At 44.6% G+C, this 15,094-nt stretch overlaps 1 protein-coding gene across 3 annotated transcripts in view; it reads left to right on the plus strand.

Moving 5' to 3' along the window:
• The window catches only part of DOCK2 (dedicator of cytokinesis 2), a 452,311-nt gene that overhangs the window by 196,172 nt on the left and 241,045 nt on the right, over positions 1 to 15,094 (plus strand). For all 3 annotated transcript variants that reach the window (XM_055555142.1, XM_055555143.1, XM_055555144.1), the window contains exon 27: positions 1,867 to 1,962. In XM_055555142.1, the coding sequence (XP_055411117.1) occupies positions 1,867 to 1,962 (96 nt within the window). The remainder of the gene's footprint in view (positions 1 to 1,866; positions 1,963 to 15,094) is intronic.

The raw sequence follows: 15,094 nt of genomic DNA on the forward strand, positions 1-15,094 counted from the left end.
AGGAGGAAAACGTAAGATGTGGGGAAAGGCAGGATAATGGGGAGCTCAAGCCTAGCAAGAGACTGAGGTCTGGCTGAACTTAATGGAGTCTGAGAATTGTTTCTGTAAAATACATGCTCTGATGGCAGCTCTGGTGGCAGAGGTCCTTGCAGTGAGCTCCACGGGGCTGGGGAATCAGGGATTAGCCAGCGTATAGAAGTGAGCGTAGGGCAGAGAGGGGAAGAAAGCTCTGGGTTATTCATCTTTGGGTGCCAAGAGTCACTGAAGGCCCATTGGGAGGGAAGGACATTTTTTAATAAGCACTTCTTGTATTCTTATTCTCTCTTTCACAACTGTGAACCTATTTTCCATTCATTTGTTACATTAAGAGATAAACCATAGTTACGCTGGATGCAGCAAAGATATATAAGGTGCTTTATGAATGAGTGAATGGTCACCTGCTTTTTCAGCCACCATTTCTTTATCACTTTCTTTATGTCAGTCTATTGTTAGGTCCTGGAGTCACAGGATGTTCCCAAATCCAAACCTTCATTTCTTGCACTTCACTGTGTTGTGTCATGGTTCTTAGCTGTCAGAATAACCCACGTGCAATTCAGAAATCACTGATGTCCAGGGTTTATCTCAGACCTGCGGTTTTTCCTGCAGTGGAATTAGGCAAGTGAATTTTTCCAGAATTCATTTTTCACTTTTATGTTCACATCAACCATGAAAGACTGGTTAGAAAACCTTTCACGGTTTATAAATAAGGAACCTGAAGCTCAGAAAGGTTAAGATGATAAGTGAGGTCACATAGCAGGTGAGGGCAAAGTCGAAACTCAGGTCCAGAGCTAGTGAGTTTAAATCCCACAGCCTTTCCACTTGGCCACGACTACTCTCCTGGGTATACATGAATGAAGCTCTGTGCTGTACGTCTATGCTGGTAAAGGGACCTGAGGACATAGGCTGCTGCTAAGCCACTTCAGTCGTGTCCGACTCTGTGCAACCCCACAGACGGCAGCCCACCAGACTCCCCCATCCCTGGGATTCTCCAGGCAAGAACACTGGAGTGGGTTGCCATTTCCTTCTCCAATGCATGAAAGCGAAAAGTGAAAGTGAAGTCGCTCAGTCGTGTCTGACGCTTAGCGACCCATGGACATAGGCAGACATACATAAAACGCTTCCCTGCCACAACGCATGCTCAAAAACCACCACCAAGTCCTACCCGAGGTTCAGGGACTTGTATTTAAAGTGGCAGAACCCTATGAATGTTACGACCTGGCTCATTGTTGACTTCTTTCCTCCAAAGGGGATAAAGCACTTTCAACTGCACAAGCTCTCCCGTAGTTACAGTTTTCATTACCTAACCCCAGTCCGAGCTACAGAAACACTGCCTTCTTTCTTTCTATCCAGCCTAGACTCCAGCCTGGAGGTAACAGAGGCTGCCTGCCATTGCTAATCCTTAAGTTACCTTGGTGTCTCAGCTTTTTCATCACCTGTATAACCAGTTTCCTGCATTAAATTTCCTCTTATTCCAGATTAGATCCTGTTACACGGATGAAGAAACCAAGGTTCAGAGAAGTTAGGTAACTCATCCAATATAATATAGTAATTCTCGACAGAGTTAGTATTCTGAACCATAAGTTTCTGATTCCAGAGTTTAAGTTCTTAATTACTGACTTAAGTTTAAGGTGGTTAGTGAAGTTCCTGGTGCCCCAAGCAGGTGGTGATGGCAAGGAAACTTGATGGCGATGCTGCTGCTGCTGCTGCTGGTAATGGTGGTGGTGGACGTGGTGATCACCATGCTTACCACTGTTGTGTGTCCTTTGGAAGAGGTGTGCAGACATTATACAGTGTCCTGGTTGTCACACAGATGTCTCTGTGTTATAGGCCTTCACCTACCACCACATCCAAGAAATCATGGTCCAGCTGCTTCGCACGGTGAACCGGACAGTCATCACGATGGGGCGGGATCATATTCTGATTGTAAGTAGATCTTTTCCTCTTGTCAAACATTCCAAACTGTTTGGGGTCAAGGGATGAATTTTCTGGAACATCGGTCATATTAAATGCCCAGCAACAATTGTTGCTTTGTTTTGGATTATAAAGGTCAGATTTTTCCTACGTGGGTTGGGAGAACATGAGAGTTAACTCGAGTTGCTAAGATAAATTTGGGCTTAGGACTTGTCTACCAAGATGAATGTAGCACGTAAGTGGAGCCTCTCTTAGTCTCAACTTCCTCATCTATAAATGGTGGAAAGTTCTGTCACCAGAGAGAAGATTTTGTAAGTAAGGCACGTCCAACTGTGTCACTCCTTTGCTCAATCTCGCTAGTGGTCTTCCATCTCACTCAGTATAAAACCCAAACCATTGCTAGAACATGAAATGCCCTCCCCGCCTTGATGGTTCTTTTATGTGTTTCTCCCACACATAAAACATTATTCCATTAGCTATTCCCTCTGCTTAGCCTATCTCTTCCTTGCTTATACCCTGATGTTAATCAAATCTTGGCTTAGGTGCCGCCTTATCAGAGAGACTTCCCTGCCTGACTGCTCTGTCCACAGTATCCAGCACTTGTCCATCTGCTTTCTGTCTCTACACCTTGCTCCTTCATGTTTCTTACTTCAGTTCAGTTCAACTGCTCAGTTGTGTCCAACTCTTTGTGACCCCATGGACTGCAGCACACCAGAATTCCCTGTCCATCACCAACTCCCAGAGCTCACTCAAACTCGTGTCCATCGAGTCGCTGATGCCATCCAACCATCTCATCCTCTGTCATCCCCTTCTCCTCCTGCCTTCAATCTTTCCCAGCATCGGGGTCTTTTCCAATGAGTCCATTCTTGGCATCAGGTGACCAAAGTATTGGAGTTTCAGCTTCAGCATCAGTCCTTCCAATGAATATTCAGGACTGGTTTCCTTTAGGATGGACTGGTTTGATCTCCTTGCAGTCCAAGGGACTCTTTTAGTACTTATCACTATATAAGTGATATATATCTGTATATATCTATGTGTGTGTATGTGTGGGTGTATGTGAATGTGTGTGTGTGTGTGTGTGTGTATATATATATATAATTTTATTTCTTTGCTTATTGGCTGGCTCTCCTTGTAATAATATGAGCTGAAGAATGAAAAGATCTTTGTCTGTTTTGTTCATTTGTATCTCCAGACCCTTCAGCAGTGCCTGGAATATAGTAGGTACTTGATAAAAACTTGTTGAGTGAATGAATGAGTGAAGGAAAAAATGAAATGCACCAGGCAGGAACTCTAAAATTTAATGGAGACAAGTGCTACTCAGCTTTGATTGATTGAAACTATGTGGGATTAGCTATACAGCTGCCAGAACTCCCAACTTCTCGAGAAAAGCTGAAAATTCCCATACTTTATGTGAAATTTCCTGATGTTTAAGGGTTGGCAGCTGCTTAAAAATATTTATAAACATTTTATGATCCCCAAACATCTGGATTCGGCTTTCAGAAAGCCAGTTTGAGATCTCTACTTTAAAATAGTATGATATGAGCCAGGTTTGGGGATGTCGACTATCAGTAACTATAGTCCTGCTTCCTGGATACAGAACATATGGTGCTGAGGGTTTATTCTAACAGTCACTGGGCAGGTATTTGATCCCTGCCTCGAAGCAGCTAAGTGTAACAGTCTTCTTTCTCTCCATTCAGTCCTGTCTGCTCATGTGGGTGCTTGGCTCCTTACTGCACAGTATGTACATTTAAGAGAGTGGTGGCATCCATGGAGGGCCCCAGCAGTACCCAGGGACTCCTGCCTTCTGAAGCAGAGAGCCATGTGCATCATCCTCTGTCATTTGTCCATCCTTCCACCTTTAGAGCATCACCATTATTTTTTATTCAGTTACAAGTTTCCACATCTGTGGTTCCCTTAATGCACCTTAGATAAGCATTTTATGACCTCCCTAATCTTTATTCCTTCTCTTTGGAGCCAGACCTAAAGACAATCATCACTCTATTTGGCTCATTCCATATATAGCAGGCTCTTAAGTCTCTGTCTCTTTTTTAGAGCAGTGAGTCTTTAAAACAGTGCCTGGACCATAGAAAGCACCAAGTAATTGGCGTCTGTTATTATTTTGCTTTCTCTTTGGGTGAACTCTCTGAGTTCAGCCGCTCAGTTGTGTCCAACTCTTTGTGACCCCACGGACTGCAGCACACCAGACTTCCCTGTCCATCACCAACTCCCAGAGCTCACTCAAACTCATGTCCGTCGAGTCGGTGATGCCATCCAGCCATCTCATCCTCTGTCATCCCCTCTCCTCCCGCCTCTCCCCTTCACATTAGCAACGTAGTCAGGCGAGCCGAGTCTGGCCCTGTGTCATGCTGAGACCTTTGTTTGGTGCCGTGTCCCGGTTGCTTGCCCTCCAGTGCACACGCTGCTGGTCTGTTGATGTTTGCCAGGACACTCCCCTACTCTAGAATGTTCAGTGGCTCCCTGCTGTCTACCAAATTAAGGTATAAATGCACTAGTCTGCCATTCTCAGCTTCTGTGATCTGGCCATAACCAAAATTTTCAGCCTTTTCATCTACTTTTATCCATCCACAGTATCTAGCCAAAGTGGATATCGGCATATTGCCCCAGCTGCAGCCTGGCGTGCTGCAGTCCTTGGGGTATCAAAGAGTCAGACACGACTGAGCATCTGAACTGAACTGAACCGATGTCGCCCAAACTTGCCTGGCACTTGTTCACTTTCATGCTGCCTTGTCTGGAATTGTAATCCTACCTAGTCTTCTAGGTCCAGCACAAACAGACTCCCCTGTAAAGCTGCCCAAACCTCATCAACCTGGTTGAGATCTCCCCATTCTTCTAAATCACACAGCTCTCTCATCTTTCTCTTTTTTAACAGCTTCATAAGATGTAATTTACATACCTTTAAATTTAACCATTATAAGTATTCAGTTTGATGAGCTTTTATAATGCATATAGTTGTACAACCATAACCATAATTTAGTTTACAATACTTTTTTCACCCCTAAAAGTTCTGTTTGCAGTGACTGTCCAGCCCACCCCTACCGCTTTACCCCTACCCTAGCTAGATTAGCAACCACTATTTTCTGTCTCTATAGATTTGCCTTTTTTGGAAATTTCATATAACTGAAATCATACAGTTGGAGGCCCTTTGTATCTGGCTTCTTTCTGTGAAGAGTTTTTTTGAAGTTTGTCTATATTTTAGGGTATTTCAGTATGAAATCGCTTTTAATTACTAAAAAGTATTGCACTGTAGTGTTCTTGCCTGGAGAATCCCAGGGATGGGGGAGCCTGGTGGGCTGCCGTCTATGGGGTTGCACAGAGTCGGACATGACTGAAGTGACTTAGCAGTAGCAATGAATATATTACATTTTGTTTATTCTTTTTAAGTTGATAGATATTGAATTGTTTATGATTTTTGGCTATTGTGAGCACTGTTGCTGTGAACATTTACATGTAAATGTTGTGTGAACAAACTCTAATTTCTCTCGGGTAGAAATGTAAGAGTGGAATTGCTGGGGCCTACGGGAAGAGTGTGTCTAACTTTATAAAACCTGCCAAGCTCTTTTCCCTGTTTTTGCCATTTTACTTTCCCGTCAGTGTACGGGTGTTCCGTGTTCGCCTACATCCTCAGCAGCACTTGATACTGTCAGTCCTTTGGGTTGTAACAGTTCTAGTGGCCCCTCATTGTGGTTTTCATTTGTGTTTATCTGACGACTGTTGGTACTGAGCATCTTTGCCTTTGCCTGTTTTGTTTCGTTTCTAAGTCATTTTCATCCGTGCAGTTGACATCTGTAGCTCTTCTCTTTACCATAAGACTTGGGACTTGACCTGTCTGTAACACGGGGGTAATGACAGGCCTTTTTCATAGACGTGCTGTGACAGTTGAATGTAGCAATGCCCGAGAAGCACCTGCACGTGTGTGTCTTCTACATAGTACGCATCTGTTTATTCACGCAGTATTTTCTGAGAGCCTCTTATATACTCAGCACAAAGGCTCAGAAATGAGTCTGGGCCTGCAGGAAAACCATGCCTTCCAATGGGCTGCCTCTCAAGTACCTCACACTCACTGTATCCCAATCCCAACTCCTCACGAACCCCCTGGAGTCTCCGCCACACTCCCAGCACTCACCATCTCAGCTTATGGAGCTGACCTCCTAGAACTGAGGCGCTGTCCTTGGCCCCTCCCTCTCACCGCTGCCACTTCTAGCCACTCGCCAAGTCCTGCTGTTCTCAGCACCTCTGACCTGGTGCCTCCCCACCCCACTCGGCTCCCAGCACCCCTGGTGACACACTCAGTCATCAGGCTTGCCACACTTAGTCATTTACGAGGAGGTTTTCTGACTTCTGTGCTCATGACCCCTATATTCCATGGACCGCCATGAGGACAGGGACCACATTTAACTCATCCTTTTTATCCTTCTCACCTAGCAGGGTACCTGGTTTACTGTGGGTGCTCAATAAATATTTGTTGAGCAAAGGAATGAGTGAAATACTCCCTGAAAGTATGGTGCTATAGTATACCTTCATATTTTTGTATATCCTTTTCTCTCAATTTAGATTGCCTTTCCTTTTTCAGGGAACACTTTTTCTGATTACCAGGAACCCACATTTCAGGAAGTGTGGGTAGAGTGTAAAGAATTGCCTGTTCAGACTTTCCTTGCCCTGCCCAGGCCTGATGCTGGGCTTCCCTGGTGGCTCAGTTGGTAAAAGAATCTGCCTGCAGTCCAGGTTTGATCCCTGGCTTGGGAAGATCCCCTGGAGAAGGGAAAGGCTACCCACTCCAGTATTGTGGCCTGGAGAATTCCATGGACGAAGAGTCCATGCAAAGAGTCGGACACGACGGAGAGACTTTCACTTCGCTTCACTCCGGCCTGACGCTGGGAGCCTTGCAGAAGCTCTGAGCTGCCCGCTGTGTCGTTAGTCTCGGTGACTCTTGGGTCCGCTGCTGTAACTACGGTGACGAGAGTGCCGAGTAGGGAGTACTAGAGGCGTGTAGCAAGCACTCCTCACTAGAAACAGGGATGTGCCTAAACTTGTTGTTCTTTAGATGCTAAGTCCTGTCTGACTCTTTTGCAGCCCCAGGGATTGTAGCGCACTGGGGTCTTCTGTCCATGAAATTTCCCAGGTAAGAATACTGGAGTGGATCGCCATAGCCTTCTTCAGGGGCCTGAACTAGAAGGAAGAAATAAAACAGGTCTTTCCTGAGATTTAGCTTCATTTTCATAAAATAGGCCTTTCCAGCAACTCTTAGAACTATCTCATCCAAATTAAAGAAAATTATGTTGGAAAGTAATTACTCAGAGGTCAGGGGTCTCTGTATTAGCACTGAAGGCCCCAATTTAAATTCAAATTGAAATTTGACAAGGAGACGAGATTGCCATTCCAACCATCACTTTAAATTTTCCAGATATGATTTTTATTGGCTGGTTTCCATTACTTGGGAATATTAAACAATCAATTTTATGACAAAAACCAGAAGCATCTAGTTCTGAAATCCCAAGATGCCTTGACTGGGCGTAGGCTGAGTTGCTCTTGTGTCACTATGTGGGGTTAAATAATGACTTTTTTTTCTTATTTGTAGGAGTAGACACGTTGCAATAAAAGGTGTTGGCTATTAAAATTACAGAAACCCTAGCTAGGATGGATTGATTCTTGTGTGCAGCACATTGTAATTATCATTTGCTGGAAATAGCCATTCCTGATTTTCCTCTGTAGACCATCTGCCTGAACAATGAAATGTTGATGGTAACAAATGAGCAAAAGGAAATTTTTACAAAAAGAAAAACAAACTTTTACATGGCTGCTTCTCTCTCTTCCTCTCTTTGCCAGAGTCTAATCTGTCAGATAAATGTTGATTTACTGAAATGACCAAAGATTTTGACTTTGATGCTGAGAAAGGCAGCGTGGTTTGGTAGAAAGGACGTTTTGGATAAGGGCGAGTAGGAGAAAGTTTCCACACTCTAGACCTGGCACAGGGAACTGTATTATTTTTTGAGATCTTTGTCAAATATCTAAGTTTCCTAATTTGGCCAATGCCCATCCTCTTTCTCTCTTTCCCTGCCTTCTGAGGCCCTGAGTCAGGGGCAGAAAATAGATTTCACTGTATGTGCCAGCTCTGGTGGGTTGGCAATGGCTGCCTGTTGTACTGTGTTGAAAAAAATTCTCAGGCTACATCTTGGCTCAGTGGGAAGAAGTGCTGAATTGATCTGTGATGTCTGTTACAAGCATAAGATTAGAGAACAGCAATGTGTACAAGATTCTTGCAAATATTATGTATTGACTGAAGTAATTGGCGTTTTCTGGCTTAATCCAAAAGCTCCTTTATAACCAATATTCCCTTTCACATATTCTTAGCTCTTTAAGAAGGTTGTAGTGTAAGAGCGAACACGCAATGGAAAAAGCCAGTAATCTAAGGGTGTGCATTTTTACCAGGGAATGGTTTCTATGTGCTACAGTCATATTTTATCCAGTGTAAGATGCACCATGATTGTATGATATCATTAGAAAGAGATCTTGCTACCAATTAAACTGCAGCAAGGTAGTTTATTATTACACTGACTGTAATCTCCAGAGATTGCTAAAATATAAGAAAGGTTAACTGAAAATCCCTCTTGTGCAATGGCGTTCATTTTTGAGGCTCACAGGTAAGTGTGACCCTCTTCCATTGGTCAGGAGAATAGACTGACTGAGCTTCGAAAGATGGAAGCATCATAGTTAAAAGTCACATGGCTAGTAGCAGGATGGGATGTGAACCAAGGGGCCTCTGACATCAGACCGTGGGTACCTTGCGTTGTCCCCCAGGTCTCAAAGTGTGGGGGAAAATGTCCAAGTTCACCTGTGCAGGTGAGGGGGCATCAGAGAACCCCTCTCTGGCTGATGAGTCCTGCTGCTGACTGCTCTAGAAAAGGCTGTGCCCAGCCTCTGGCCTCCCACCGCAGAGGCTGGACAATCCCACAGGGAGAATCAGGAATCCTGAGCACCACCAGAAGTTCTTGGAAGGGAAATGATCTGATAATTTTGTTGAAATTAGAATCTAGCTTTATTTTAGGTAGTTAAAATAAGCCTCTTGGTGATATATTTTGGGCCTAATTACCCCAGTTTTCGCAGAGTCTACTGAGTGATTAAATACAGGTAAATGCAGTTGAGATGAGGCTAGCTCCAGAATTTCAGAGCAGTTTATTCAAAAAGGAAAAAACAAAAGTGGAAAACATCCCTCAGAAAGCACCTGAGTCATCAGAGAGCCAGAATTTCAAAGCTCTGACTTCTCTTTCCAAATGACAAATGGCCCATCTGCTTGATTACTCTCTGCCACCTGCGAGCCTAGCGACTCAGGTGGCCTGTGCAGGGGCATGGCGGCAGTGCCAGCCCCACCCACATCAAGCCCATCCCGTGGAGAACACGTCTGAGGGCAGTCCAGGACCTGAGGAGGTGGGGGGCTCGGCCGGAAGTGGTCAGTTGACTCTTGACCTTCACTTGGTGACCTAACACTTCATTAAAAAATGATGTGTACACTAAAGCTCTCATTTATTGAGAAGACATCGGTGTTCCAGGCAGAAAGTTAAGTCACCATATGTGCTTCACCTCACTTAATCTGCATCAGGTACTCATATTTTACAAATGAAATAACGAGCATAGAAAGGTAATGTAGCTTGCCTGTAACCACAGCTTATTTGTTGAAAGAGCTAGAACTTGAACCCGAGGGGTGCCATTGCTAGAGTCCCTGATCTTAAATAGAATATACTTAACTATTACTTAAATATACTTAAATAGAATATACTTAAATACTCCTACACTATTAATACCTTAAATTGCTATTTAGGCATCAAATATTCTAAAGGTCATAATGAGCACCTTAAACCTAGCTGCTTTTCTGCCTAGACCGTGGAACCTAATGGGATGACCTGTGTGGTAACTTTTAGAAACCTATAAGATGGCATAAAATATTGGTGGTTTTATTATGGCAATGCTATCTTTGGGATCAAGCTGTTCAATTCTGGTGACTGAACCATAAAAACCTGTGAAATCAGGAAAATTTTCTGTTTATTTGAATGTTGGTGCTTATGAAATAGCAGGTCTTAGAGAAGACAATGCAGAATGGAGACAAGGAGATTCTAAAGGGCTTTGGAAGGACAGAGAGTCATCGTCTTCCACATGCAGCTCTTCTCCATATCCTGCTCGTTCTGGTCTACAGACCTCTCAGACGAAAGTGCTTCTCTCTCCCACTGGGGCCACCGGCCCGGGTCCGGCCGTGACTATCTCTCGCCGCTGCCGTCGCTACAGCTTCTAATAAGACACACTCCCTTCTTTCTCGCTCTGTTCCAGTTCTTCACACTGGCCAACTTGGTCTTCTGAAGTAGCACTTCTCGTGGAGATAAAGCATCATTGGCCCCACAGTTTCCCAGGATGAAGGCCCAGCTGCTCAGCATGGCTCTTGGGCACCCAGTCCAGGCTATGCCTTTCCCCGGTGCCCCTTAACTCCCACACTTGTGCCAGCGCGAGGGAACTGCTCTGTTGCTCCCGGAGTGCTCCTTTCCCCTTCTGCATTCTCCTACAGGCCACTACCTTTGTCTAGAGCAGCAGTCTCCAAACTTTTTGGCACCATGGACCAGGTTCCTAGAAAAGAGCTTTTCCATGGATCGGTTTCAGGATGTTTTAAGCACATTACACTTATTATGCACTTTATATCTACTATTATTACATCAGCTCCACCTCAGATTGTTAGGCATTAGATCCTGGACGTTGAGGACCCCTGGTCTAGAACAAACCCTCCTAATTTTCATCTCAAGACAAGGTCTTCCACCATGCGAACTCCCTTCCTCCTTCAGGTTCCTGGGCAGGGGTTCCTGCCCACTGGCCCAGAGCATGGCAAGTAGAGGTGCTCATCTGAGCTGTGAGCGTGAATGAATGGAAAGATCAAAACTAACTGAAAGCACAAATCAGTGGTTAGCTTTAAAAAACATTCTGACTTAAAAAGTAAGATGAGAAAAGATTTTCATGCCAGACTTTCCCTTAAGGATTTGTTTTGAATATCTATATAAAATTCCAAATACTTTATTGGCTTTGTGTAGTAGCATTCTTTTAGGCAAATTAAAATTTGAGAGCCAGAGCATAAAAATCCAGCCTCATTTCCAAAGCTTCCTTTTGCTGCATGATAAGTCACATGATGGGAATTGTGAAGTTCCTAATTTTTTTCCTAAATTTTATTTATTTTTATTTTCGGCGGCGCCAGGTCTCCATCATGAGGGCTTTCTCTAGTTGCAGTACCTGGGGCTTCTCGCTGTGGCAGCTTCTCTTGCTGTGGAGCTCAGGCTCTAGGGTGCTCAGGCTCCGTAGTTGCGGTGCACAGGCTTAGTTGCATGTGGGATCTTCCCGGAGCAGGGATTGAACTCGTGCCCTCTGCATTGGCAAATGGATTCTTAACCACCGGACTACCAGAGAAGCACCAAAAGTTCCTAAATTTTTAAAAATAGCCACTGCATTCTCTCTGGTCCACCCAATTGAACAGACCTCTGCCAGGACGTAAGAGCACCCCTAGATAATAGACACGCTACTGCCTTGACAGTTTCACACGTGACTCAGTAACACGAGCCTTGTGGTTCTGCAGGGCAGGTGAGCTCAGACCCTGGAGAAGCTGTGGCCTCCCCTGGCCACCCCAGGGCTGCTATTGGCAGCACCCAGAGAGAGGGAGGCAGAGACCAGGTTTGAGAAGAGTACAGGGAGTACTAGGAAATGCAGGACCAGTGTATCATTATCCTAATGACATTGCCTGCAAATATCTCAGTGTCTTTTGGCTTCTGTCAGTAGAGCTGGCCCCATCTGATTTTGAATAAGTACTTTTAAGTGTGTTCTTAAAGGGTAGACTCTACCATATCTCCTATCCTATTTCCTGGTGCTAGAAGCAAGGCTGGTCTTACGTCATCCTTGGCGAACCTTGCAGACTTTAGAACGTCTTCCGTTTAGGCCCTGATGAGCACCCTTACACCCAGTGTTTCTTTCTAAGGACTATAGGGCTTGGGGCACATGGTATGGAGTTTGGAAAGATTTTGCTGGCTGGGAACTGGTCCTCTTTCTCTCAGCGAGTGAGGCGACCTTATCTCATATCTAAGAAGTCTCCACATGACAGTTCGGCTTCCTCAGTTTCCTTGTCTGTAAAATGAGGCTGTGTGTTATTGTATTCGTTGCTCAGTCATGTCTGACTCTTTGAAACCCCATGGACTGTAGCCCACCAGGTTCCTCTGTCCATGGACTCCTCCAGGCCAGGATACTGGAATGGATTGTCATTCTCTTCTCCAGGGGATCTTCCCAACCCAAAGACTGAACCTACGTCTGCAGCATTGCAGGCAGATTCTTTACTGTCTGAGTTACCAGGGAAGCCCTGGTAAAATGGGGCTGATAATGGTCAGCACCTGTCAGTCCTGTGGTGAGGACTGGGACATATGTGTTAAGGCTCGCAGCGCAGAATGGAACACACAGCAGCCCTTCAGTAAATAAGAGCCACTGTTTCCCGCTGCTGTGCTCCAGTGTTCCCAGGTAGCGCTGGTGGTAAAGAACCCACCTGCCAATGCAAGAGACATAAGGGACGCAGGTTGGATCCCTGGGTTGGGAAGATCTGCTTGAGGAAGGCGTGGCAACCCACTCCAGTGTTCTTGCCTGAAGAATCCCAAGCACAGAGGAGACTGGCGGGCTGCAGTCCACTGGGTTGCAGAGAGTCAGACACAACTGAACGTCTGAGCACACACCCACCCACTTCTGTGCTATAGCGTTCTCCCTGCTTTGACACAAGTGTTAGGAGTCAGATTACAAGTTATTTTATGGCCTTGACTTAAAATATTTGCTACAGCTGGATTGTAAACATAGCCACCCCTCAACCTTGAGATGAAACCAGCCACCAGATGTCTGCCACAAAGTCTTGAATCCCAGACAGGGAGGAAAAATCTCATCATGGAGGCACCTTCCCTGGAAATGTTGTGAGGGACTGGAGCTGCTCGTGGAGAAACGCTGTTGAACAACAGCAAGTGAAGCAGGCTTCCCTGTGGGTCCCCATCTATGTCGTCCCTACCAGGGCACTGGCCTTCTCCGTGACTTCAGGGAAATCAGTTCCGTTTTCCTAGACTCACGCTACATTCACACAGTGATGAGTTTATGTAGCCATTACGTATTTGTGATAATTTTTTAACATAAGGAAATTCTAAAATTTAAATTTATCGAGAGGATTATAGAAATATCAAAAACAACAGTAAGAAAGTCATCATGGGCCATGAAATGTTAAAGCAGGGAAGGAATGTGACCCCTCACCAGAGCCTCTGGACCGCCTAGAGGTCAGACCCAGGGGCCTTGTTCTGAAGCTAAAATAACATGATTTGTATATTTCTGCAGTTTTGTTTTTTCTAAAATGATTTTGCTTTCCTTTTATAATCAGGGAAAAAAACACCTTCAAACACTATTTCTTTAAAAATAGGAATTAATGAGATAGTCAAACCTACTGAAACATTTTCATGTATATAATTTCACTTTTCTTCTAACCAGCCTGTGAATCCAGAAAGGCAGATGGTTTTATTTTGAAGACAGAGGTTGGGGGATGGAGGTGAAGGAACGTGTTCAAAATTGTGCAGAAAATCAGGGGCTAAAGTCAGGACTCCTGGTCTTGTTCTGGTCTGTCTTTTCAGTCTGGACTGTTTCTCTTTTTAATGTTTCCTTTTTTTTTTTTTTCTCTAAATTCATTCAACAAAAGTGAAACATTTACAGCTTTTCAGGCAATGTGATAAACACTTGGAGGGTCTCAGGGATGCAGATGACAATTCCTGTCCCCTGGGACTTTGCTCCCTGGTGAGATGAGTGTGAGGGATTTACAAAAGAAATGTCCAGATAATATAAGCAGCAGTCTGTACAAAGCGCTACAAGTACTCGGAGGACAGAGTGACTAATCCCACGGCAGGGGTGGGGAATGATCAGAAAAAGTTGCAGAGAGGAGTTGACATTTAAATTGCAACTTGCTGTCTGGCATAGAAGTTAAGAACCCAAGCTCTCAAGTTTGACAGACCTTGAAAGAACTCCAGCTTTCAGCATCGCATAGTTCTGGACTTGAACAAATTACTTACTCACCTTATTCACTCCAAGCCTTGATTATTCTTCTGGGAAACAGGAGTAATCAGTTACCTACCTTATGGTAATTTTTTGAAGAATGTATAAGGTAACGAAAGCAAACATTTTATCATAGTGCCTTGTAACTTCAAGAAACCAGAGCCTTTATTACCATGATTAGTAGTGATATGGCTACTATTCATTCATTCTCCCAAATGGAAGTTACTTCCCATGGTAAATAGGTAAAATGGAACAGTGTCCCAGGTAGAGGGAATAGCATGTGCTAAGCCACTGATATGTCATATCCTCCGATGTGCTTTAGAAGGTAACAAGGAGGTGAGTGGGCTTCCCCGGTGGGGCTAGTGGTAAAGAACCCACCTGTGAATGCAGGAGACATAAGAGGTGCAGGTTCCATCCCTGGGTCAGGAAGATCCCCTGGAGGAGGGCATGGCAACCCACTCCAGTGTTCTTGCCTGGAGAATCCCCATGAACAGAGGAGCCTGACGAGCTACAGTCCATAGGGTCAGAAAGAGTTGGACTCAACTGAAGCGACTTAACATTCATGAACGCATGCAAGGAGATGAGTAGAGTGGAGTGGGAGGAGGTTAGGCTGTACATACTAGGTTGGAGTCAGATTGGGGGGAACCTTGTTGCTGTTGGAGGAGTTTTATGCTCTGGATGGTGGTGGGGTGCAGATAGAAAAGCTGGAAATGGCATGGCCGGATACACGTCTTAGAGAGAGTCCCAGGCAGCTGGGAGGAGACTAGATCCAAAGGAGCTGGGAAACTGTGAGGAAAGTAAACTTTGAAGACCAGGGTGTTGGCTCATATGGAACAGACAAGGGTTCAATAATGTTGAAGTCTTTAGTTTCTTTTTCTTTTTTAATTTTTTTTTTTTGATGTGGGCCATTCTTAAATTCTTTATCGAATTTGTTACAATATCATTTTATGGCCACAAGGCATGTAGAATCTTAGCTAGGGATCAAACCCACACCCTCTGCATCAGAAGTTGAAGCCTTAGCCACTGGACGACCAGGGAAGTTCAATTA

Source organism: Bubalus kerabau, chromosome 18, assembly GCF_029407905.1.
Source record: "Bubalus kerabau isolate K-KA32 ecotype Philippines breed swamp buffalo chromosome 18, PCC_UOA_SB_1v2, whole genome shotgun sequence".
In the NCBI taxonomy this organism is placed as follows: domain Eukaryota; kingdom Metazoa; phylum Chordata; class Mammalia; order Artiodactyla; family Bovidae; genus Bubalus; species Bubalus kerabau.